At 43.4% G+C, this 25,309-nt stretch overlaps 1 protein-coding gene and 1 long non-coding RNA gene across 2 annotated transcripts; one reads left to right on the top strand and one right to left on the bottom strand.

Annotated features, from left to right (window-relative positions):
- Positions 1-485: 485 nt before the first annotated feature.
- On the bottom strand, positions 486-5,107 carry LOC139012291 (uncharacterized). The gene is made up of 2 exons (XR_011471846.1): positions 4,904-5,107; positions 486-2,118 (listed from the first exon to the last, which is right to left on the bottom strand). It is a non-coding gene; the product is annotated as an uncharacterized lncRNA (long non-coding RNA).
- A 5,307-nt stretch (positions 5,108-10,414) lies between these two features.
- On the top strand, positions 10,415-10,572 carry LOC139012289 (large ribosomal subunit protein eL39-like). Its single transcript, XM_070417991.1, has one exon. The coding sequence runs from the start codon at positions 10,415-10,417 to the stop codon at positions 10,568-10,570; it is 156 nt and encodes a 51-aa protein (XP_070274092.1). The 3' UTR covers positions 10,571-10,572.
- The last annotated feature ends 14,737 nt before the right edge of the window (positions 10,573-25,309 follow it).

The following is a 25,309-nucleotide window of genomic DNA, read 5'->3' as shown; positions in this document are numbered from 1 at the left end:
CCAGCAAGATGGCAATACCCTGAGGGATAAAGCACTGAACTCCAAGAGGCTACATGTGCTCTAAATATAGTGCTGGTTCTCCCATGGCCAGGATTCACAAGTCCAGGAATCAAGGAATAAAGATGGTAGTGGCACCATTACCCCCAATAAGTGATCCACTAGCAAACCTTTTACTTTCTATCCCTGAGACCTTATATTCTGCTGGTCTAGAGATCTCAGTTCCAAAGGGAGAAATGCTTCTACCGGGAGACACAGCAATAATTCCATTAAACTGAAGTAGAGACTGCCCCCAACCACTTGGAGCTCAAGCCTCTGAATCAACAAAGTAAGGGGAGTTACTATACTGACTGGAGTGATGGACTTCCAAGGGGAAACTGGGCTGCTACTACACAATGGAGGTTAAGGAAGAGGATGTTTGGAATACATATCTGTTAGGGAGTCTCCTAGTACCATGCCCTATGATTTCAATAAAAAACTACAATGAGTTGCTATTTCAGCCATTTTTTATTTACAGTTTGTGCTCAATGCAAATCAATTCCATAAAATGAGAAGTCACTATGAATCAAAGCATAAATACACAAACACAATATACAATCCAAAATAGATATACAGCATTCAGGTATGAAACAAAAGGGAATGTTCATTCACACACACACAGTAGCTTAAGATCTGCTGGGTATGATGTTCCTGGGTAAGTTTCTAAAGATGGAAAATAATGACTTTGGTTATCAAGACTACTGTTGCCATATTAAATACTGGAACATCTAAGCATCAGTGTGTGACCATGCGAACAAAAGACTTTAGGGCGTGTCTATTTTTAAAAAGGTTCTGAGCATTGAGGCAATTGTGAAAAGATTTACTTTCCAAAATTAAGCCTACACATTAGAGGCTTTGGATCAGGTTCTAACTATCTAAAAATATCGACCAACAACAGAATGTGGCTATTCTGATTCGTTTTTTAAAAAAAGTATGTACAGGAAGAGTATAAAAGTTTTTCTGAATTTAATGTAAGCTTCCAGTCTTCACTTCCCAAACACCTAATTTACAGTTTTGGCTCCTTCATATATTTGCCTTTTCAATTTTAAGGTTTGCCAATTTTACCTTCAAAACCAATCATTTTTAAAATTATAAAAACGTATTCAACATATGCAGAAATAAAAAGCATTTTGAAATTAGTTGAGGTCAGTGTACTTCTTCTCTTCAGAATGAGATTAGCTAAATGAATTTGGCTCTCTTATTGAATATCAGCAAAATTTACCCATTATGCTTGGATTTGGAGTAGGTTCCAATCCATCATTATCCTGGCACATATAAATTACCACACAAAAAGTCAAATGCTATGTCAAATCCAGAGGCTCAGAGGAAAGAGTCCAGCTCCCAAGAGAACAGTGATAGCTTAACAATGTAAAATTTTATTTTGAGTTATATGGACATTAAATTAGAACTGTGAAACAATACATTGAGGAGTTACAGAAACACTTGGAAGTTCCTTCTAGTATACACATAAATAGAACCGTATCTTTTTGCAGTACCTAACTGTTTTATGGCCATATAACTTTAATGAACCAAATGAAAACTGACTCTGTTCCAAATGCCATCCTTTATCTCTAGATAAAATCTACTGATTTTCAAGGTAGAATTGTATGCGTCCATACTTCTTAAGCCACATTTAAGGAAGTCACCTCTGAACTAATTTTGGATGTGTCTCTTCATCTTGTACGTGAAAGTCCAGCAGACTTAATATTGGCATTCATCATCTAGTCAAACCCTGACCATGCTCTTCAAGCCAATCAAATTTGAGATCCTCAACATTTTCTGTGTCAATAAAATTAGGTGTGAATTAGCAGATTCAATGAAGACCTGTTTCTTCCTTGTCACACTGGATATCTAGATGCCATTTGGATTGGGTTTAGAAGATGGAGAAGTATAGACGTTTCTTGCCCGAGTCTTTTAACAGTAGAGATGTAGAAGAGCCAACGAGATCACGAAGACACTGGCTGTTGACTGCAGAGCACCGCCACTTGCCCTGGTCGTGGCATTTGCTGGACTCTGGGTAGTCGAAGTATTGTGGGAGGGGTTACTTGCAGGTGGTACAGGAGTTGTTTGATTTGAATAAATCTAAAAAATATAAAAAGTCACACTGATAAATTTCCACTTGTGCGAGTTGCCTCCACATACACTTAAGATGCAATTAAGATTGATGTCTTAGGTTGCTCTTTGCCCATTATTCCCTTACCCACATCATTTAATTCTGAATTCTTCCTTAGTACCACCAAGGTCATTCTCCCTAGTTTCAAAACAAACTACCTAGACATGCCAAATGTCTGCAACAACCAAAAATCAAACAAAAACGTTCTTCAATAACTATAACTCCCAAGAGTATTTCATTTTTAATTCTTTGTCAATTAATATAGAAGTTTCTGTGACTATAATGACTTACTGGCATTGCAAAAGAGGTTTCCTTTCTTTTCCCAGAAAGGGGGAAATTTTAAAGTGCACAAATAATTTGGATTTATATTATAGTGTTGAGACTTATGGTACTAGAATAGAGTCACTTTGTATACTGGATTGGCTAGATAACATTCCTATTTAATACCCCCTTGGTTTTAACTTAAATGGACATAAGAGTATCTGCTCCCTTGAAATCTTTTTTTTTTTTTGTAATTGGAGAGAAGAAGGGAAACATTGGTTGCGTCCTATGTGCCCTAACTGGGGATCGAACCCATAACCTTCTGATGTACCAACCAACCGAGCCACACCAGCCAGGGCAGAAATCTTAAAATTATATATTAAAATGGCCACGGTATTGGTTTTAAATGTAAATATATAATGAGCCCTTTCCTTAAGGCAAAATGATTTCACCCAAAAAACACCAAGAGGGTTTTCAGCAGCAGCCTCCTGCCTGGTCACTAAGCCCAATGCTGTGGCCAAGAACTAAGGTTTCCCAGCGTCCCAGCGCCTAAGTGGCATCATTCACCACACTGATTTTTCAAGTCACAAAATGCACAGTCCAGTGGGGCACGTGATAATCTCTCCTTTGTCCCGGAACAAAGGCAGATGGGAGATTTCAGCTCTCCCTGCAAGGGAGGGTTTACAAGGGCTTCTAATTACAGGCAGGATGGAGGATGTGGCACCAAGCAGGTCTGGTCCACATGTACTCTTGGCTGCCTGTTAATCCAAAAATAAAACCAGTCTACAGCAGCACCAGCTCCTTTTGTTGTAAAACCCATAAGGTCATTAAGCAAATATTGACCCAAGTGTTGTACAAATCCTATACAAAATAGACTAATTAAAAAAATCCTGATCAAGTCAAATATATTTATTGGGCACCTACTGTGTGCAAGATTCACTTGCCCTACCAGGAAATAGCACTCCCACTAAGAGAAAAGCATTAATAATATGGAAAATTACTTAAAACAGGGCGCTGTGTTTGGGGGCGAGACCTGGCTTGGGATCCCTGAAGGTAATCTACTTTCATTCATACAAAGTATTTTGGTGCAGCAGGTGACTTCTTAAATAGAACCCAGTGCATCAATGGGAGAATCTAAGTAAGGACCCTCTGCAGCACCAAAAAAAACCCCACAAAACAACAACAAAAACCACAAGACAAATTGTAATGTTAAGTTGACATGAAACAAAAGATTTCCTACCAAACTAGATTGATGCTCTCATCTAGAACCTTCTTTGTAAAATGGGGGCGGGAGGTCTCTTTGGAAAAGACCAGGGGTTGGGAGAGACCAGTGGTTTCTTGCAGCCGCGCCCCTCCCCCACGGAGGAATCGTGAAAGCCTCGGAGCGCAGCCGACCCGTAAGACAACAATAGGGTACAGTTACGCGCCTGCGGAGGGCCAGGCAAGGAGCGCTCCACTCGCGGGCTGCGCTGCCCGGTGAGCCGCGAAACTGGCCGTCTGGGGACCAAGGACCCGGGGCACCCAAGTTTTCGGCTAAGCTCAGGAGACACTCCTCACAAAGCCCCAACTGAAGGCGGTGGAGAGCCAGCCCTGCTGGAGAGAAATGCGCCGTCGCGCCACCCTCCCCCAACCCCACACGTCCCACTCGGGTGTCCCAGGCTCAGCCCCCGGCTGGCCTCGTGGCCGTCGCGCACCTCCCTCCCCCCACACCGCCTTCCCCAGGGCAGCGTAATTCCTAGTAACTGCGCTTGGAGCGAGGTCCGATCCCGGGATAGAGGATTTGGGGGAACAAAGCCTGGTGGGGACTTGGGACAAACCCGCCGCCTGCCCAGAGCTCGCCCATCGGCTAACGCGGCTTGGACGTGAGAAGAGATGGACATGTAAGGTCGCACCTGGGAGAAGGCAGGGTCAGGAGAGGGTCCCCGCCCAGGCTTCAGCCCCGAACCACGCGGGACGGGGGTAGGTTAATAGGGCCAGGTAGTCGGGGCTTCCTCGGGATCCCCAAACTAGCTGAATGGAAAATGGTCGAGAGCGGCGCCCTCCGAAGGGGATCGTCCCCTCTCTTTGTGTGGTGCGCCAGGGGCGCGAACACTCCTGGAGGGAAGCGGGGCGCTCAGGGGATCCAGGGACGACCTCCCCAAAGAGTCTGAGGTCTCCGGGCGCTCAGGGCGTGGGGAGCGCATTCTCTTCCCCGCTAGAGCCTCGGACCCCTGGGTGACAGCGGGTGCCGGGCACAGGCTGCCTAGAGGAAGGAGCGACGTGAAACCTGGGTGGGGCAGGGTCTTCCCAGCCCACGCGCGGACCCGCATTGTTCTCGGGGACGCGACAGCCCGCGAGGAACTGGAAAGTGGGCTCCACACTGCCCTCCCCCTGGTCAGGTTATATTAGATACCCTCTCTGAGTCGCAGTCGGCGGCCCCAGGTCGGGTGATGGGTCAGACCTTGGTGGCATCCCCAGCCCCTCGGGCGCAGCCCCCGAGCCCCGGGAACTCACCTGCGTGGGTAGGAGCAGCGCCAGAAGCAGCAGCCCCAGTCCGAGCCTGGCTACCATGGCTCTGCCCATGTCCGCTCCGTCGGTGCGCCGCGAGTCTCGCTGGATACCGAGTAAGGGGAGAACCGCAGGCTCGGGCGAGTGCAGGCAAAGTGGGGAGCACGGCCCGCAAGCGGGACTTTATATACCAGGACAGCTACAATAGCCGTGACGTGGCGCCGCCCGCCCACCCACCCGCGCTCCCCTCCTCTGTCGCCACCGCCTCCGCCACCGCCTCCCGCGCGCGCGCCCGGTCCTCGCCCCACCCGCCCCACCCGCCCCGCCCCGCCGGGCTCCGCTGCGCCCCAGCCCTCGGCAGCCGTCCGGCCGTCGCCCGCCCGCCCGGACACCCGCGGATGGCCCGGCCCGGCAGGTGGGCGACCGGGCGCCGCCTGCTCCTGGAAGGGCGCTTTGTGTTTCCCCGAGTGCGCGGCGTGCAGGCTGGCACAGGCGCCCGGCGGCTCCCACACCGGACCCGGCGCCAACTCGCTAACCGCGCGCGCCGCTCCCCGGCCCGGCCCAAGTTTCCTTTGTTCCCCTGACCAGCCATCTTAGCCCCCAAAGAAAAGTCTGCGCCTCCCGCGGGGCGGGCAGCCTCCAGTTCCCGCTCGGACTGCGGCGCGGGCGGAGGGGAGCTCCCTCGGCTTGGGTTTTCTCCGATCCTCGCCGCAGAGGAAGGGGGACTGTGCGGGCTTGGTGGGTACCCCGAGCCTGGCGACGGGAACGGGGCGCCGCCACGCGCGTGCCCTTCCTGGGCTGATCCGCGGGGCTCGCCGGCAGCGCCCAGACGCAGAGAAACGTGTGTGCTCAGCCCCGCGCGTGTCGCGCCCGCCGCTGGCCCAACTCGCCGGCTTTGTGTTTTGAGCGCCTCACTTTCGCCAGCCCCGCCTGCGCGCGGGGACCTCCTGGGTCCGCATCTCCCTGCGAGTAGGGGAACCGCCCGCCGGGCGCGGGCCCGCTGCCGAGACCCGGCAGGCTGCTGGGTTCTGGTCCCCGGCGCCCCTCCCTGCTGCGACCTGCGGACGGGGGCGAGGAGGCCACGGCCCGCTCGGAGGGGTGGCCCGGTCCCCACGCGGCTTTGCTCCCAGGTGCCACCCGAAGAGCAGGAACCTCTCAGGTGCTCCCACTGGAATTCGCCGCTCCTCCGGAAATCCTGGGGACACACTCCTCTGGTCTCCGTTGCAATGAACTTGTTCGTCTTTCCTTTAAAGAGCAAAAGCTTTTGGAAGAAGGCATTTACTTTTCCATAGCTGCCATTAGGCAATTTAATGAACTGGAACAAATATTTCCAATTGTGAACATTCCCGAGCATACATCCAAAGTAGAAATAATTTTACTGGTAGAATATTTTTTGTGTAATTTTTAATCCTTTTATTTTAGGTTTGCCCTAGTGTTTTGCCATCTTGAAAGCAAACAACAGAGACTGGACCTAATAAGATCATTGTAAATTTGTTTAAATTTCACTTTTGCAGAACAGCCTTGTATATATATATACATATATCTAGATAGATAGATATTCTCTCTCTCTCTCTCTCTCTCTCTCTCTATATATATATATATATATATATATATATATATATATATACACACACACACAGTGGCAATGTAATTAATCCCCAGTAGTTGGTCTGTGACTGAATCTGCCTGTGCCCTAATGGTCAGCTGCTTTAACTCAGTAACTTTCCACATTAGTGTGTGCTTGGGAAAGCAGGAATGTCTGTGGTGCATGTAATCACACTGTATAGAAATAACCTGTTTGTGTTCAGCTTCTCTACTTCTCTTGCAGGGCATGAAGGGACTGTGGCTCCATGCCTAGTTCCAAGGCAGAACCCATAGTAGGTTCTTCAGAAGCTGCTTATAGGATCGATCCATTCATGTTGTCCTGTATCTTTTTGCTCTGTTCCTCCTCCACCACCTCCTCTCCTCCTCTGTCTGCCTCCTCCTCCTTCCTTATTAGTTTAAGGAGATGGACTAGTGGAGTGGTAAAGACTACAGATCCTAGAGACAGGCTGCCAGGGTCCAAATCCTGGTTGTGTACTTTTACTTGAGGCAAAAGGCCTCAGTTTTTTCATCTGTAAAATGGAGATAATAGGGCTATTGTACATAAAGTGTTAGAACAGTGCCTGCCTCATACTAGGAGCTCTCAAGTGGTATTTGCTCCAGCAACTTAAAGTCCCAGGAACCAGCTGTATGATTCATGAAAAAAATATCAAGCACGAAAGAGTACCCAAGATTGGTAAGACCCTTGGGATCTATGCTTTGTAAGCCACCTCTTCACCACCAGCTAATGAGACTGCAAAATTTACAAAGCAAAGTCCTTCACTTCAGCCTAGCAGTCCCCCCAACACACACATACACACACACACACCCACACACCTCCCCACCCCACCCCTACTCCCTCGTCCAAAAAGGCTGTTGTCCAGGGTTTGGTAATTCTGTACCCTGAAGGCTTAGCCCTGGTAGTGGAATCCACCCCATTCTATTTCCTATATGTCAAGAAACTCAGAAAATCTGCCTAAAACTTTCCCTTGAAGTTCTTTTTGTTTATAATTCTTTCTGTTCATTCTCCTCTTCTGTTAGTTTTCCATAGTTATTTGTTTGCTTTGCCCTTTGCCAACGATAGCTCATGCTACTACAACAGATTGAATAGCAAAATGGATATGAAATATAACATTATTCCAATAATAGATATTCCTTTTGTGCTTTACAGCAGAAATGGTGGCTGGAATAATCAAATATTTTATTTAAATTCTATTCTACAATATGGTGCTATTCTTATTTATGTTCATAATACTCTTTCCCCTTATTCTATGCCATCCTAGATTTGGCTGGCATTTAATGTTTTAATTTACTCTGCTTTTTTAGCTAAGCTTTGTTCTGCATTGAAAAACTCCAGCCAACTCCAATCTTGAGATGCAGTGAAGGTAAAGTGAATTAGCGTTTCTGACTGAACTCTAGGTTCTAAGTCCCAGGGCTGGAGCATGAGTTGCAATCTGACTCTCTGTGGGGATGTGCTGCCCCCTGCTGGCCATAGGGACCCATCAGCTCTCACTGTTAAAAAATAAAGTCCTTTGTGCTGACTGTATTTGAAGCCTTATTCTAGTAACGCTAATAAACCACAATAAGCTTCTTTGAGAATAGTTCCTTTATTTCTTCTCAGAGTCTCCCAAATAAATTCTCTCAGATTTTAAGCTTTATCCAAGTAAGAAAACAAATGTAAGGTGCAGGAACTGTGACTATTTTCAGATGCAAATTGAGTAGTAGGATGCCTACCTGCAAATATCCTAGGGACTTTCTGCTCAGGGAAATGAAAGAAGAAGAAGTAACTCTTAATCCCTTCGGCCAGAATTTTAAAATGGCATCTCCATTGTGTCAGCCAGAATGTGAGAAAGCAGGCCCTCTTCTCCAGGCTGAAGGGATTATGAAAAGAATTTGACATCTATCAATACATTAGACCTAGCATTTCTAATTTTAGGAATTTAGCCTACAGACATATTACAGAAATCAAACGAATATATATCTAAGGGTTTGTCGCAGCACTGTTTTACTAACAGCCAAGGATTGGAAATCACTAAATTAGTCAAAGGTAGAGGCCCCAGTTAAAGAAATTTCATGATATATTTTAAATCGTTAAAAAGAGCAAAAGACCATGCCCTACCCACCGGGTGACTCAGTTGGAGCATCCTCCCGCACACCAAAAGGTTTTGGGTTTGATTCCCGGTCAGGGCACATACCTTGGTTTCTGTTTGATTCCAGATTGGGGTGGGAAGGGGAAGCAACAGATTCTCACACTGATGTTCTTCACATTGATGTTTCTCTCTCTCTCCCTTACTCTGTCTAAAGTCAAACATATCCTCGAGTGAGGCTAAGAAAGAAAGAAAAAAGAGCATAATATATATGTACTACAAAGAAAAATCTCCAAGATAAATTCTGAAGGAAGGAAGAGAGGGAGGGAGGGAGGAAGGGAGGGAGGGAGGAACAGTATATACAGATATACAGTATGGTATTCCCTGTAGTTAAAAACAAACAACCTAGACATAAAAATAATATTTCCTAAGGGATCCATAAGAAATTGATAGTAGTGCTTGCCATTGAGGAGGGGAATTGGCTGGCCAGGGCACCCAAGTAAGACCCACTTTTTACTGCATACTGGTTTGTACTTTTTGAATTTTGTACCGTTATTTATTCACAAATAGCTAGACAAAATAATTTAGATTCATAAATCAGGTCATTCTGTGGCCTTCCTTCCCTGACTCCAACGAAGCAAGTTTTTCCAGTCCCGAGGGCCTCAAAATAGCCCTCCCCTCCTCAGGAGCCCCCCCCCCCCTTCTTTTATTCACAGGTTCTTGAACAGAATTTATAGTTTTGCCTCAATTCACCCATCCTATGACAACTGTGAAACCAATTCTCTTGAGTCCAGATGGTACACACAAAAAAGCTTTCAGGAAAAATGAAGAAAAATGAAAAACTGAGCTGTAGAAAAAATAATGAGAAATCACTTGGCAAAGCATCAGTTTCCTCAGTTAGTTTCCCTGCGGCACCTCGGGTCAGGAAGGCTGTGCAGGACGAAGAGCTTGGGGTTGGGCAGTTTGCCTCACAGAAAAGCCTGAGCTGGGTGGGCTCACTCCCTTTAAGGGATCTTTTTAAGGTCCTCCTCCACTCCTGGGCAGAAGGTGGATTTGGGACCTAATGGGAGTCATTAAATTCTAGTGTAAATGAAATCCCACTCCCACCTCACAGAAGAAATGTCCAAAGCTGTAGAGAATTTTTACGAGTTTATTTGAGCCAAACTGATGACTATTGGTGGGAAGCAAAATCTGAATGGATTGAGAAAATGCTCCAGAGAATGTCAGTTTTACAGCTTATTTTATATACTACACCCAAAGGAAGAGAGTAAAGGGTTGGGGGGAGGGTTACATGAAATCCATTGGTGATAGATTAGGGAGGAGGTGTTACAGAAGACCAGAGAAAAAACCAAGCCACACTTCAAGAAAGGGAGTTACATTTTATTATTAAATTCTGCGCAGGCCCAGAGAAAAATGTGTCTTTCAAATTCTGGACCCCCCAACATGGAGGAAACTCTCTTTATTTATACTTTTTCCAGTCCTTTGTCTCCCAAATTTGGAATGAGCCTTCTGGGCCTTCTGAGAAAGAAGGCCTGCATGCTGGGAAGGGGCCATGAAACCATATCTCAAGGCCTGGCTTGGTGCCAGCATTGACAACTCTGTCTGGGGCATAGTTTATGGCCTCTCTGGAATGGGAGTAGTCTCATTTTCCTTATTATTTAAGCAAGCAAGTATTTACAGAAGCCAAAATAGCAGGATTAAAATTTCAACCAGCAGTTTTTATATAAGATGGATGCTTCAGAGGGAGAAAGCAAAGAGAGGGAAATCTCTGGGATTGGATAAAAAATTAAAATGGAGAGGCACACTCTTTCTCTACCATCGAGGTGCACGCGTTCACTTCTCCTTCACCATGTCTTCCCACAAGACTTTCAGGATCAAGAGGTTCCTGGCCAAGAAACAAAAGCAGAATTGGCCCATTCCCCAATGGATTCAGATGAAAACTGGTAATAAAATCAGGTACAACTCGAAAAGGAGACATTGGAGAAGAACCAAACTGGGCCTATGAGAAATCACACATGAGAGATGACTCACATATTTATGCTGTATCCAGGTTGCTACACCCTTAAATGATTGAAAAGGTGCTACTGTCTGGACAGTTGGGGCATTTTAATTGGAAGATTAATGAACTTGTGATTTTGCTCTGTTGATTTTTTCCTCCTGAAATAGAAGATTGATTCAATAGTAAATGTGAGATCTTTTAAAAAAATAAAAATAAAAATAAATAAAATGAAGAGGCACGTACTTCTTTTACATTTGTGGGTACAGCATAGTTAACAATTAACATTTATAGCACGTAGAGATGGTGTGGGGAGCACCAGATAACGAGGGGTTCTGTGGTCTCCTGCTCTGGTGTGGTGTGATATGGTGAGGGGTCCAGATGAAGGACGGAGCTCACTGACATTACAAGGGCATGTTACCCTAGATGCAAAAAGACAACGGGTAGGCTTCCTTAAGGACAAGATTGACCTTTGTTGAGAGAGCTACAGGCCTAGAATGTGACTAACCCCCATGACTCATTTTCAGTTAGGAAGTTTTCGTTCCAGACCATCCTATGTGGTTACTGAGTTTGTCGGGCCCACCGTGCAGGCCTCCCCTGTGCTTGGCAGGTTTCATATGTGGCCCCTTTCTTATCCACAACCCTGAGTGATCCTTGGCTTGGAAATAATGAAACTGGAAAAGTAGGAAAGGATGTGTATTTTTCATGCCAGTCTGACTTTGAGTCTTATTTCCATGTCCCTTTGTTCTCCCAGATCTTTCACTTTATGTTGGGCTTAAAGCAGGAGGGTTCCTTATGCTATTAGAGATTAGTAAAATGTTAAGTGGCCAGGAAAACTGGATTCAATATTTTATAAACCAAAAAGAGTGTTATAACATATCACACAATGGTACATGCAATGAAATGTTACATTGAGCCAGAAACAGGGACTGCATTGTTAGACTTTGTGAAATCTTTTCTAAATCTATGGCCATGGTTGTTGAAGATTCGACTCAGCAATGTCTAAAGCAGATGCAGCTTCCATCTCACCCAATATGGCTTTAGGATGTCATTCTAAGGAAGAAGCACTCTGTATTAAAATAAGACCAGGTGAATTTAACTAGCTGGTTGATAGGGATTTCTCTTTTGAGAGCCATATATTTCCATATAGGTTTGTGAGTTAAAAAAACAAAGTTCTCAATATTCTTTTACATATTTTTTTCAAATTTTAAGAGTAATACATGTCCAATATTTTTAAAAATTGGAAAATATAGAAAGCTATAACAAAGACTATTAAAATTACCTATAGCCCACTAACCAGAAGTAACCACTAATAAATTAATATTTTCTTTCTGTTTATATATATATATATTTAAAATTTTCTTATTTGCTTTGCTAATTTAGAAACAAATGTACATAAAGTTTTTATCTTGCTTTTTTCACTCAATAGAAAATAGAAAAAAATTAATCACAAAATTTGAGGTCACATTACAGTTGAATGAAATAAGTGGGGTTATAATAGTGAAATTGCTGGGTCTCTGACTCTACCTTGTTCAAGCCTGCTTTGTTCCCATGACCTCAAGGCTAATAGCTTCTGCTTAGTATTGCATATAGACGTGCTAATCAGAGGAATTCTGCTTGCGGCTTGAGGAGATAAGGGAAGTATGCATCCTTTGTCAAAGATTTACAGGAACCCCATGACCAAACTCACATCAACTAGCACCAGATGTCTGCTGTGGTCACTCACCTCCTGCCCCACGCCCATTTCCCCTTTTCTTGACATAAAAGAACCCTGAACTCTGTACTTTCTTTTTTTTTAATTAAATCTTTATTGTTCAGATTATTACAGTTGTTCCTCTTCTTTCCTCCCATAGCTCTCCTCCACCCAGTTCCTACCCCACCCTCTGCCCTTACCCCTCCCACTGTCCTCATCCATAGGTGTACGATTTTTGTCCAGTCTCTTCCTGCACCCCTACACCTTTCCCCCCAAGAATTGTCAGTCCACTCCCTTTCTATGCCCCTGGTTCTATTATATTCACCAGTTTACTCTGTTCATCAGATTTTTTATTCACTTGATTTTTAGATTCACTTGTTGATAGATATGTATTTGTTGTTCATAATTTTTATCTTTACCTTTTTCTTCTTCCTCTTCTTAAAGAATACCTTTCAGCATTTCATATAATACTGGTTTGGTGGTGATGAACTCCTTTAGCTTTTTCTTATCTCTGAAGCTCTTTATCTGACCTTCAATTCTGAATGATAGCTTTGCTGGATAAAGTAATCTTGGTTGTAGGTTCTTGCTATTCATCACTTTGAATATTTCTTGCCACTCCCTTCTGGCCTGCATAGTTTCTGTTGAGAAATCAGCTAACAATCATATGGGTACTCCCTTGTAGGTAACTGACTGTTTTTCTCTTGCTGCTTTTAAGATTCTCTCTTTGTCTTTTGCTCTTGGCATTTTAATTATGACGTGTCTTGGTGTGGTCCTCTTTGGATTCCTTTTGTTTGGGGTTCTCTGTGCATCCTAGACTTGTAAGTCTATTTCTTTCACCAGGTAGGGGAAGTTTTCTGTCATTATTTCTTCAAATAGGTTTTCAATACCTTGCTCTCTCTCTTCTTCTGGCACCCCTATAATTCAGATGTTGGTACACTTGAAGTTGTCCCAGAGGCTCCTTACACTATCTTCATATTTTTGGATTCTTTTTTCTTTTTGCTTTTCTGGTTGGGTATTTTTTGCTTCTTCATATTTCAAATCTTTGACTTGATTCTTGGGATCCTCTTGTCTGCTGTTGGGAGTCTGTATAATATTCTTTATTTCAGTCAGTGTATGCTTAATTTCTAGTTGGTCTTTTTTCATATCCTCGAGGGTCTCACTATTTTTATCGGCAGTTTCTAAAAAATTCTTGAAAAATCTTATAACCGTGGTTTTGAACCCTATATCTAGTAGTTTGCTTTCCTCCATTTCTGTCATTTGTGACCTGTTTCTTTGTCTCTGCATTTTGGCTGCTTCCCTGTGTTGGTAGAGTGGCTTTGTGTGCTAGGTGTCCTATAGGGCCCAGTAGCTCAGCCTCCCCAATTACCTGAGGTAGACACTCTTGGTGCACCCCTTTGTGGGCTTTGTGCACAATCTTGTTGTAGTTAAGCCTTGATTGTTGTAGGTATCACTGGGAGGAATTGACCTCCAGGCCAATTGGCTGTGAGAATCAGCTATGTCTGCAGTGGGAGAACTTCTGTGCTGAAGACACTCTTATGGGGCAAGACTTGCTTCAGTGGGGCTTTGGTGCTCACTGAGTCTGCCCCTTGAGTGTGTCCCTTATGGATCTGAGGAGTTGTAATCTGGATGGTCCACTCTGACCACTGGGTACACTGGCTCTTGGATCTAAGGAGGTGCTAATTTAGCCTCTGCCTGAGGCTACCCAGCAGGAGCTATGAAGAGATCTGCAGATTCCCCTTCCTTGTTTGGGGTTTGGAGGTGCCCAGATGAGGCCCAGCTGTGAAGCAATGCAAGCTGCTGTGGGGCCTTGGGCCTTCTCTTGGAAGTTCTGGGTCTGTCTGGCCCAGCTGCAGTTTGTTAGGTAATTTTCAGATTGCAAAGGGCCAGGGCATTCATATGCAAAAGCCTCTGCCGCAGCTTGGGTGGGGCAGGGTCTCAGGGAATCAACAGGGCGAAGCAAGCAGCTATGGCTGATCCTCAGCCCTGCCCTAAGAGGCCCCGGGTCTCAGTGTCCCGGTAATAGCTGCAAGCACCTCTGAGAGAAAGCGGCCCTCGAGTTCCAAGTTCTGCCCGCTGCCAGACAGTCCAGTTTCTCCCCGTATGAGTCTGGGTCCCCAGAGACTTCCTGGAACTGGAGTTCAGAGCAGTCAGGGGCTTGTGACTCCCTCCTGATTCAAAAAGACAGCCGCATCCTCAGTTGCCAGCCCTTTCCACATGCGCCTCCGTACCTCTGCACTTTACTTCCGCACCTCCTCTGAGTCTCTGTGTGCTTTTCTCTTTCCTTCTAGTTGTAGAATTTCCACTCAGCCAGCCTTCCTGTAGTTCTGGATGATGTCCGTTTTGTCTTTTAGTTGTATTTTTGAAGTTGTTGTGGGAGACAGCAATTTCCGATGTTTACCTATACCGCCATCTTGGTTTCTCATGAACTCTGTACTTTCTCAAGATGAATTTGAGGTGTCACTAGGAGGGCTCCCATCTTTTTGGTTGGCACCTTCTTGATCAGTAAACCTTTTCTTGCTCCAAACTCTGCTGTTTTGAGTTTTGGCCTTTCTTTTTTTTTTTTTTTAAATCTCTCTCTCCTCTCCCTTCCTCTCTGAAGTCAATAAAAAAATATTTTTTAAAAAAGAGAAAGAGAGAGAGATAGAAACATCAATGATAAGAGAGAATCATTGATTGGCTGCCTCCCGCGTGCCCCACACCAGGGATAGAGCTGCAACCCGGGCATGTGCCCTGACCAGGAATCAAGCTATGACCTCCTGGTTCATAGTTTGATGCTCATCCACAGAGCCAAACTGGCCTGGCGAGTTTTGGCCTTTCTAAGCATCAAGCACAGACTTTGGACTGGTATTTGGGTGACCTGTACAGGGGGCCAGCCAGGATTTCTGCAAGATACAAATCCACCCAGATCCTGGCTTCAGTGGGGCGCACCTGGTGGCCTTTATCTGCTCCAAATCTCAATGGGGATGGTTCTGGGTTCAGGGGTTGGCAGGACTTCCAGAACAGCTGTGACAATTCCTGGAATCTTTTGAAGCTAAGAGAACCCTGGGACAGAACTCTCCACTTCCCTGCTTTCCAAGAAGAGATGTCTGTTGTTTCCGCACCCAGCCTGTCCTCCCTCTACACTCCCCACACCTCAGAAAACAGGACTTTAGGGCACCCTATTAGAGAAAGGAAGTTGATGAGGATAGGGTCAATTGTGTTATGTCTGAATTTGTGTTATCTCAAGATATGCTTTTAGCAGATTTTACTATATTTTTTCTTTGTCATTACATGTTCTTCAAACATATTCTTTCTTGCATACGTACTGTACAGGCTCCCAAGTAGTTCCTAATGACGCCACAATATTCTTTCTAATTGGACACTTGTTCCTATTATAGATGCATGTTTTGTTTTCATTTCTGGCTATTTTTTAAAATATATTTTTATTGATTTCAGAGAGGAAGGGAGAGGGGAAAGAGAGATAGAAACATCAATGATGAAAGAAAATCATTCATCAGCTGTCTCCTGCACGCCCCCTACTGGGGATCGAGCCTGTGATCCGGGCATGTGCGCTTGACCAGAATGGAACCTGGAAGCCTTCAGTCCACAGGCGGACACTAGCTACTGAGCCAAACCAGCTAGAGCATTTCTGACTATTTTTTTGCCTAGAAATTGAAGTTTGGGTCTTGAAACAAACTACCACACTGTCCTCTAGAAATGCACACTCAAAAGAGCATTGTGTGAGATTGCCTAATGAACAAACCTTTACAGAATGTGAGAATTATCATGTAAAATGCTTTTAAAATGTTATCAGAGGAAAATGTCTCATTTTTATTTGCACTTTTACAATCAATGAGATCCAACTGTTTCCCCCTGGCTGTTTATTAGATAAAAGGGTTTCTCCTTATATGAATTTTTCCCCATAAAATACTCCTATCCACAGAAATGACCTATGTCAAGAGTGTGCTCAGGGCGAGGAGATACTAGACTCAGATGTCACTTGGTTAAATCAAATAGAGCCGCTCCTAGAAAGGATTCAGAAGCAAGTCAGTGCAGACAGTCAGGCTTCCAAGTAGTATTTTCTAAGATAGGAACAACGTATTTCTAGCTTGGTCAGAGTGGCTCAATGGTTGAACCAGGAGGTAACAGTTTGATTACTGTTCAGGGCACATATGTCTAGGTTGTGGTCACATGTTGGATCCCCGGTAGAGGGCGTGCAGGAGGCAGCCAATCAATGATTCTCTCATCATTGATATTTCTTTTTTTTTTAACATATTTTATTGATTTGTTACAGAGAGGGAAGGAGAGGGATAGAGTTAGAAACATCGATGAGAGAGAAACATCGATCAGCTGCCTCCTGCGCACCCCCTTCTGGGGATGTGCCCGCAAGCAAGGTACATGCCCTTGACCGGAATCGAACCTGGGACCCTTCAGTCTGCAGGCTGACACTCTATCCACTGAGCCAAATCCATTAGGGTTCATCATTGATATTTCTATCTCTCCCTCTCCCTTCCTCTCTGAAATCAATAAAAATATATATTTTTTAAAAATACATCTCATTAAAAAAAAAAATACATCTCAAGTCAGACCAGCCATATTTCAAGAGCTCCATAGCCACTAACTATATTGGACAGTGCTATTCTGGAACAACTAACTCTGGAGATCTGGGAATTATAGAGTACCAAACATGGGTGTAAGCAATCATGTTTCTCTATACAATCATGTGTTTATATAGAGAATTCAAGCTCAAAAGAACTGGAAGCATAAAAGTATAGAAAGTTAATAACATTTTGTTATTTTTAACTAGAGGCCCGATGCATGAAAATTCGTGCAAGAGTAGGCCTTCCTTCCCTCTGACACCCGGGCTTCCCTCCTCCAGCAGCCGGCAGGCACCCAGGACCCAGGCTGGCTTCCCCCGGGCCGCCCCCAGGCACCCAGAACCCAACTGGCTTTCCTCCGGCCCCAGCTTTGTCAGGAAGGATGTCCGGAATGACATCCACAAGACGTCTGGTCTAATGAACATATTACCCTTTTATTATTATAGATAGGTAAAGAGCTTATTACTATCATTTAAAATTATATTTTAAATGTCAATTAAAATCTGAATCCTCAAAGCAAATAGAGGCTGAAAAGTGGGTTTTGCACTTGTTTTTACTTCATGCTTGCCCTGGCCTATTGGGCAAGTGCTATAGGCTGAGAGAGAATTAAACAAAGGCAATTTACAGAAGGGTTAGGTGACCATAATGTCAGAGGGCTCCCAGGAAGATATCTTGGTAAGTAATCTTATACTTTTCCCCACGATTCCTAGCAGGACCGCTTTAGCCAGTCAACACAATGAATTGATCCTTTCCTTGCATGACATTTTACCAGAAACAGAAGGCTCAGAGGAAAGATGAAGATGAGGGTATTTTGCAAGCAATTCTCCAGTTTCCCACTTGACTGCTATGTGAGGGACCACTGTATAAAGAGGATCTGATCCCTGTTAAATTAATTAAATAAGGAGGCGGTTAGACTGAGGTGGCTCTAATGACTTGGCAGCTTACATCAAACCAGAACCTAAGCCTACCAATGGCTCGGGGATATGAAATTAAAACTTAGGATAGCCAATCACAAACAGCTAACTAGGCTTTTCCAAATAAGACAGGTGTTGAAGCTATAACCAATCAAATAACGTCCTTGCTTTGCTTCTGCATCTGTTCTATAAAAGTCTTAGCCCACCTCCCGTCCGTGGACTGTTCCTAACAGCTTCTGGTTTGGAGTTGCCCAATTGGAACTGATGTTTGCTCAAATAACCTCTTCACACTTTTAATATGCCTCAGGTTATCTGGTAACACCCCTGAGCATGTGCTAACATGCTGAAGAGGAGTGGCTGTTTCTTTACTAAACATGGCATCCCACATGCAAGCCAATGGGCTCTCTCCAACTCCTCCCAGCTCTTCCTGTGCCACACAGCACTCAGCTCAAACATTAATTCTGTGTGCAAATGTGCACTAGTTTGGGTTCACATGATGTTCATGCATCTGTTCTCCTGCTTTCTCTGTCACCTCTCTAAGGACAGCCCCAAGCCTATCCTGACTTCCTGTTGGAATTTCCAGTCCCACCTCCCCACCCACCTCCATTTCCATTAGGAAATGATAGTGTCTAATTTGATTTTATTGGACGAGTAGGTAATAAAATGTTTCTCTCTGATATGCCCCTTTCATATTCAGCTCAACATACCTAACTACCAAACAGCAAATCTTCAGCACCCTGCCATGCAGGGTCAGCCTCAGCAGAGATGGAGGCATTGTGCAGAGGGGAAGCTGAGGGGCATCAAAAGAATACAGTGGCGCTGTCCAAGTCAGGGTTGTTTGCACACAGAAAGTGAACCTTCTCAATGTGCTAATCATATATGAAAGCATGACTTAGTCAGAGTTATTTTCTCCTTCTGTAGCCTAGAACACCCTTGGCTCTGAGATGGGAAGTACTTCCTTTAGAGAACCTTCGTGCAGCCTACGTAGCCGCTCCCCCCATCTCACACCAAGGCTAGAGTGTTCAAACCAAAATTCAACTGAGTAAATTTAAAAGATCTTATTGGTTTTATTTAATGTTTCATGAATCGGGCAGCATCCCATCTGGCACGTAGAAAGGTGCTCTGAAGAGCTATATAAATGAAAATCTTTTCTAGGCAAAAGGGGGTGGGCAAAGGAAGTTTCTAACAAAGAATGGATTGTTTTAGGCAAAGTTACCTTCCCGTGAGGGACCAAAGGGGTCTCTCGGGTGGATTACCTCACTAGTGCTGACCAGGTAATTAAAGATTGGCCGGTTGCCCTAGCTGGTCTTGCTCAGTGGATAGAACGTCGGCCTGCGGACTGAAGGGTCCCAGTTTCCATTCTGGTCAAGGGCACATGCCCCGGTTGCAGGCTCGATCCCCACTGTGGGGCATGCAGGAGGCAGCCCATCAATGGTTCTCTCTCATCATTGGTGTTTCTGTCTATCTCTACCTCTCTCTTCCTCTCTGAAATCAATAAAAAAATATTTAAAAAAAAACATTTAAAGATTGACTGGTTAAAGGTTACATTCCTGGGAGAGTCTGAAACAAATCAGGTGAGGCATTAAGTCTTGGTTTAATGATGGGGCTTAGCACAAGTGACTCCATTTTGGACCTATTGGTGTGTTTTTGTTTTTGTTTTTAACAAGGGACAACCAAGTCCTACCAAAATGAAATAAAAAAATTCCTTAGTCATGGTTCCTCCTGTGACCATAATGGGTAATACAGAAATCTCCTAAATCTTTATCAGTGATTCTCAGTAGGATGAAATATAAGACTCATAAAATGTACATTAAAACCAGGGAAGAGAAATGGTAGTGCCTAATTTGATTTTATTGGACGAGTAGGTAATAGGAAGAATAGTGTACTTATAAAAATGTCCTTGCTCATCAAATTCTTGTAGTAGAAAGAGTAACATTATTTTAAAAATTGTGTAATTCTAAGAGTATTGTGATCACTGATACTATCATTTTCCCCTATTGGTTCATCTTTTACCAAAGAATTATAAGAGGGTAAGATTTCATTTACCACCTAGATCTAAGGTAATATATTTGTAAGAAATAAAATTCCAGACCCAGAATATTATAGACTAAATGAGTTTCCCCCAAAATTCATATTGTAGGGGAGGAAAAATATTTGTTCTAAGTTTTTGGGTGAGGCTCCTGTAACAAAAGACAGATTAACAAGAGAAAATCAAAAAGAAGTTTTTTATAGTGTGGATACTTCATGTCTACATGGGAGATACCCAGGGGGAAATCAGTAACTTTCAAAGAGGTGGCTTAGGATTCAGGTTTAAATACCATCTTCAACTAAATTTTTTTTAAAAAAGAAAGGGTGGTGGCTGAGGGGGCAGTATGGGTAGGCACCTTCTCCATTGATAAGAGTCTCTTGAGATTCAGAGTCAACCTTCTCTTTCTCTTACAGTACAGAGAGGGAGACCCCTTACAAATGGAGATTTTTTTTTTAATAAATGTAAATTCCCCTTACAGAAGGCTGCTACCTCTGTTTTCAGAGCTCCTTCTGTGTCTGCTGTTTCCCAAAATAATCCTTGTGCCAAAGAGGCATATGTTGGGGTGGCATATTCTGCCATCTTTACTGTGTTGGAACCTGACCCCAGTGTGGGGGTGGGGCCTTTGGGAAGTGATTAGGTGATTGATTAGGGATTAGTTTCCTTATTAAAGAGACCCCACAGAGTTCCCTCACCCCTTCTGCCACTGTGAGGACACAGTGAAAAGAGGGGTGTCCAAGAACCAGGACATGGAATCTGCTGGCACCTTGATCTAGCATTTCCCAAATTCCAAAGCCGTAGGAAGTAAACGTGTTGTTTATAAGCCACCCCGTCTACTGTATTCTGTCACAACAGCCCAAATGGCACAGACAGGTGTGGGCATATCCAGGCCTGCCCTGAAACCCAGGTGAGGAGGCCCTGTCCTGTGCCTTAGTACTTGTGCCTCTAGGATGCATCCACGCTGTGACTAACAGCACCCTGGGAAACACTTCTCCACATCTCTTGCCCTTTGTCCTCAAAACAAAAGGGAGGGGTGTGAATGGCACAAACACTTTAGGTAAGAGAAACACGGAATGAATTAACTTGTCCATTCTTCTGAGATATGAATACAGTGGTTTCTTGGATGACAGATTATAATTTCCCAGGGGGTTGAAGGCCCACTTTCTTGCTTTTCTTGATGTTCTAATTTGTGGTTCTGGAGGTTCTCATGTTTTAGGGTGATATTCAACACAACTGCCCAAGCTACTGAGGAATTCCTTCCCATATTAAATAAAATTTGCATATTCATGAATTTGTCGTAACAGGCATGAAGCCTGATGCCAATTATTTATACTGAAAACAAGATGACATTGAACACAAGAATTTAAATTGCTTTGTTTTTACTAAACTATTTAATAGTATTTAATTTAAAATTTAAAAATTTTTATTTATTGATTGATTTTTAGGGAGAGGAAGGGAGAGAGAAATCAACTTGTTGTTCCATGTATTTATGCATTCATTGGTCGATGCTTGTATATGCCCTGATCAGGGAATCGAACCTGCAACCTTGGCATATCAGGATCAACTGGGATACCTGGCCAGGGCTTTAAATTTTTTTTTTAAATGTTAGCTTTAAAAAAAAATTTATTAAAATGTTGAACTTTGTTAATAATTTGCCTTTTACTTTTTAATTTTAGTAGGTAATTTTGAATATTTTAGAAAAATAACTTTTAAAAATACATATATTAAATAATCTTACTTTTTGTATTGTTTGTATTTATTTTAATATACATTTTAATAAAAAACTATTCAACTAATACTTGAATACAGTCATACTTTCTTTTTTTAAAAAAATATGTTTTTATTGACAGTAGAAAGAGAGGAAGGAAGAGGGAGAGAGAGAGATAAACATCAATCAGTTGCCTTCTGCATGCCCCCTACTGGGGGTCAAGCCTGCAATCTGAGCATGTGTGAGGACCAGAATCAAACCAGTGACCTCTTGGTTCATGGGTAGATGCTCAACCACTGAGCCACACCAGCTGGGCTATACTTTGGTTTTTTGTATACTTTCTTTTTTAATCTTTTAGGTCATTGCTAAATATCTGCCTCACCTCCAAATCAATAGCCAATCAACAGAACACTCAGATATATGCAATAATAATCATATTTAGTCATATTTACCAACTTTCTGTCACGTGAAAACCAGCACTTTAAACATGTTTCATTTTTTGTCATTATGAAGGTACATTTATCAATGTAGGAGGATAAAGCACATTTCATGTAACAGCTGTTCATTTGATTTATAGCTCTTAAATACTTAGACACTTAGAATGCACCTTCATTTGTATGCTCACCCTGCATGTCAGGGACCTAGAATGAATTAGGCGCCTGTTTATTAATCCATCAGAATTAAGAGCAGTATCTGCCTGGCACATTTACTCACAACTGGAATCCCTGTGGTCATTCAGAAAAAAGAGATGCCCTTTTAAAAATGAAGCTATTCCTGAAAACTGTCCATTTATAATACTGTCTTATGATTGTATGTTGTGGACAGTAATGGATGGACCGGAGACATCCTTTGTTAAGTTACATGCAGAAAGGTCATACATCACAAAGGAAAGAGAAAAACTCAGCAGGAGAAAAAAAGCAAATAAATTGAAGTAGACATCTTAACTGTTGTTGAAAAGACCATATCAATGAGCCCATAATAGATAAGAGGGTGAAATTTTGTCAGACTTAATAGCCAGGGAAATGAGAAAAGAAATCAGCCACTTCTAGAGACGCAGACACAAGCTGATGAAGAGCCTGTAAGAAGCAGGAACTCGTTAAGAGAAAAGAGGAGTAAATGCACAAGGAAAAGGGCAGGAATCAGGATTTGTTGAACACCCTCCAAGTGCCAGCCCCAGTGCCAAACACAAACGTACCTTGACACCTTCAACTGCCTGACACACAAAAGGTTTTAATAGGATTTCACATACGAAAGCTGTATGAGGGAGACTACCTACAGGAATAAAACATGGTTTTCACCCTCAGGGAGCTGACAATCCGGAAGAGGGTAGAGAGGTAAACAACCAGCTGTAATTTACAGTTTATCTTGTGTCAGTGACAGCTTCGTCTGCTGGATGCGCTTTGGGAGATGCCCTTCTACTCTGACAATATCCTTGATGAAGTCATGGAAAACAGCTCTTTATTTGCGCCAGGCACTGTAATAAGCAAGTAAGCATGTTACACAGGTAGGGTTGCCAGATAAAACAGAAGCCACTCAGTTAAATTTCAATGCATATGTCCATTGCAATATTTGGACATACTTAACTAAAAAAGCATTCGTTCATCTGTAATTCAAATGTATTTGGGCATGCTGTACTTTTAATTGCTAAATCTTGCAGCCCTGAACACCAGTTGTCCTTAATGCTCGCAACAATTCTTAGAGGTAGGCACTATTATTATCTCCATTTCACAGAAACTGAGACATAGTCAAATTAAGTAACTTGTCCAGAGTCATACATCTATCTGTAACACACGCTTAGAAACCAAATGCTTAGGCCGCTTTGTTTCCACCAATGGCAGTTTTGTGCATTTGTGTTGAAAACTACCATCACCTGTCTCGCTGAAACTTCTTTTCTGATCTCGCTCTCAAATTACCAGAGTAGACCCCATTCACTGACCAATATGCAAAGCATTGGGTCCCAATTTTCAGGGTTAAAAAAGAGATTTAAGTATTATATAAATGAAGGATAGAAATAGCACTGGGGATGGCAAAAGTCAGATCTGCAATTTCTAAGAATGTGTTTTATTGCCAGAATAACACATGCAAAGGGAAGGGACAGAAAGACTAGATGCTGGAACCTCATGGTGTCAGAAAACTGCCACTCAATGACGAAGCTGCTGGGGGACAGATGGCATGCATGGCCCTGGAAGTTCGCACACTGGAGCATCTGAGATCACTCCAACAGCAACAGTCCTGGTTTTTCACATGACAATTAAAACTGCCTGACAGCGAATAAATGAGTTTAACTCGATTCTTTGTGAGATTGATTCATTCTGCATGTCCCGTCCCCCTAGCAATCATTTTTCTCCAGCTGTTTTTAAAAGAAAACAAAGGCCATCTAATACTGTGCCAAGCATTTGAAACACCACTGATCTTCCCCTTTAAACACAAAGCAAAAGCTTATTTCCTGATTAGACTTATACACTTATCAAAAGGTCAACATTAAATTAGTAGCCTTGAAATTTAAGGTTTACCAGCATATGATACAATTACTTATGGTGGCTCTTGTGTTTTCTCCAGTTTTTCCCCTTACCAGAAGAGGGAGTCTTCATGACCATACCATAGGACTTCTTTCCATTCAAGCTTTAAATATACTAGTACAGGGTTGAGCCACATGAAACTGGCTCAACCTGATCTTTCATATTTCTGGTCAGTTTAGACCCCCCTGATCTTTTCCTCCCTAAAGATAACATCTAGCCCTAGCTGGTTTGGCTAGAGCGTTGGCCTGAGGACTGAAAGGTCCCAGGTCTGATTCTGGTCAAGGTCACATGCCTGGGTTGCGGGCTTGATCCCCAGTAGGGGGTGTGCAGGAGGCAGCCGAACAATGATTTGGTCTCACCAATGATGTTTCTATCTCTCTTTCCCTCTCCCTTCCTCTCTGAAATCAATAAATATATATTTAAAAATAATAATAATAACTATGTGAAGAGATGATATACTAATTAGCTAGACTATAGTTATCACTTCACTATATGTCTATTTCACTATATATATCAAACCATCATATTGTACACTTTAAATACATACAATTTTCATTTAAAAATTAATTTTTTAAATATATATATATATTTTTTTATTTTTCACAGAAAGGAAGGGAGGGGGATAGAGAGTTAGAAACATCGACAGGAGAGAAACATCGATCAGCTGCCTCCTGCACACCCCCTACTGGGAATGTGCCCACAACCACGGTACATGCCCTTGACTGGAATCGAACCTGGGACCCTTCAGTCCGCAGGCCGATGCTCTATCCACTGAGCCAAACCGGTTAGGGCTAAAAATTAAACTTTAATTTTGAAGAATAATCATGAAGTCAATCAATGCAACCATCCTTTGTGTAAGACATGAGCAGAGTAAGGATCATGGGCCAGGTACCGAAACTCACAAGGACAGAAAGTTCCGGATGCCTAGCAAGGGGTAAAACTGGGAAAACAAGAACCTTGCCCCCAGGGTAACCTGTCCTCCAATCGCATCTCTCTGGTCAGAGGGTTTAAACCCCACCCCCCACCTTTCCCTCCCTAAAGATAACATCTAGGCCTCAGTTGTATTTCAGCTCCCGGCTCAGAAAAGCTGCAAAACCAGACAAGTAATACATTCGCTGCCTCAGGACCAGCTACATTGACTAACGATTCCCTGTCCTGGCACCAACCAATAAGTGGAGACCACGACCCTGAAAGAGCACACGGGAAGCTGATGAATAGTCTATTAAGATCCTCCCCCGCCTGGCCGGTTTGGCTCAGTGGATAGAGCGTTGGCCTGCAAGACAAGGGTCCCGGGTTCGATTCTGGTCAAGG

This window comes from Myotis yumanensis, unplaced genomic scaffold (genome assembly GCF_028538775.1).
Source record: "Myotis yumanensis isolate MYYU_CA2020_CCGP unplaced genomic scaffold, mMyoYum1.0.hap1 SCAF_6, whole genome shotgun sequence".
Taxonomy (NCBI): domain Eukaryota; kingdom Metazoa; phylum Chordata; class Mammalia; order Chiroptera; family Vespertilionidae; genus Myotis; species Myotis yumanensis.
Note: the sequence above shows the minus strand (reverse complement) of the source record. Positions and strands in the feature narration are given on the sequence as shown.

What these genes read in the sequence shown, in the direction of transcription:
- LOC139012289 (XM_070417991.1), top strand. Translation starts at nt 10,415, where the DNA reads ATGTCTTCCCACAAGACTTTCAGGATCAAGAGGTTCCTGGCCAAGAAA.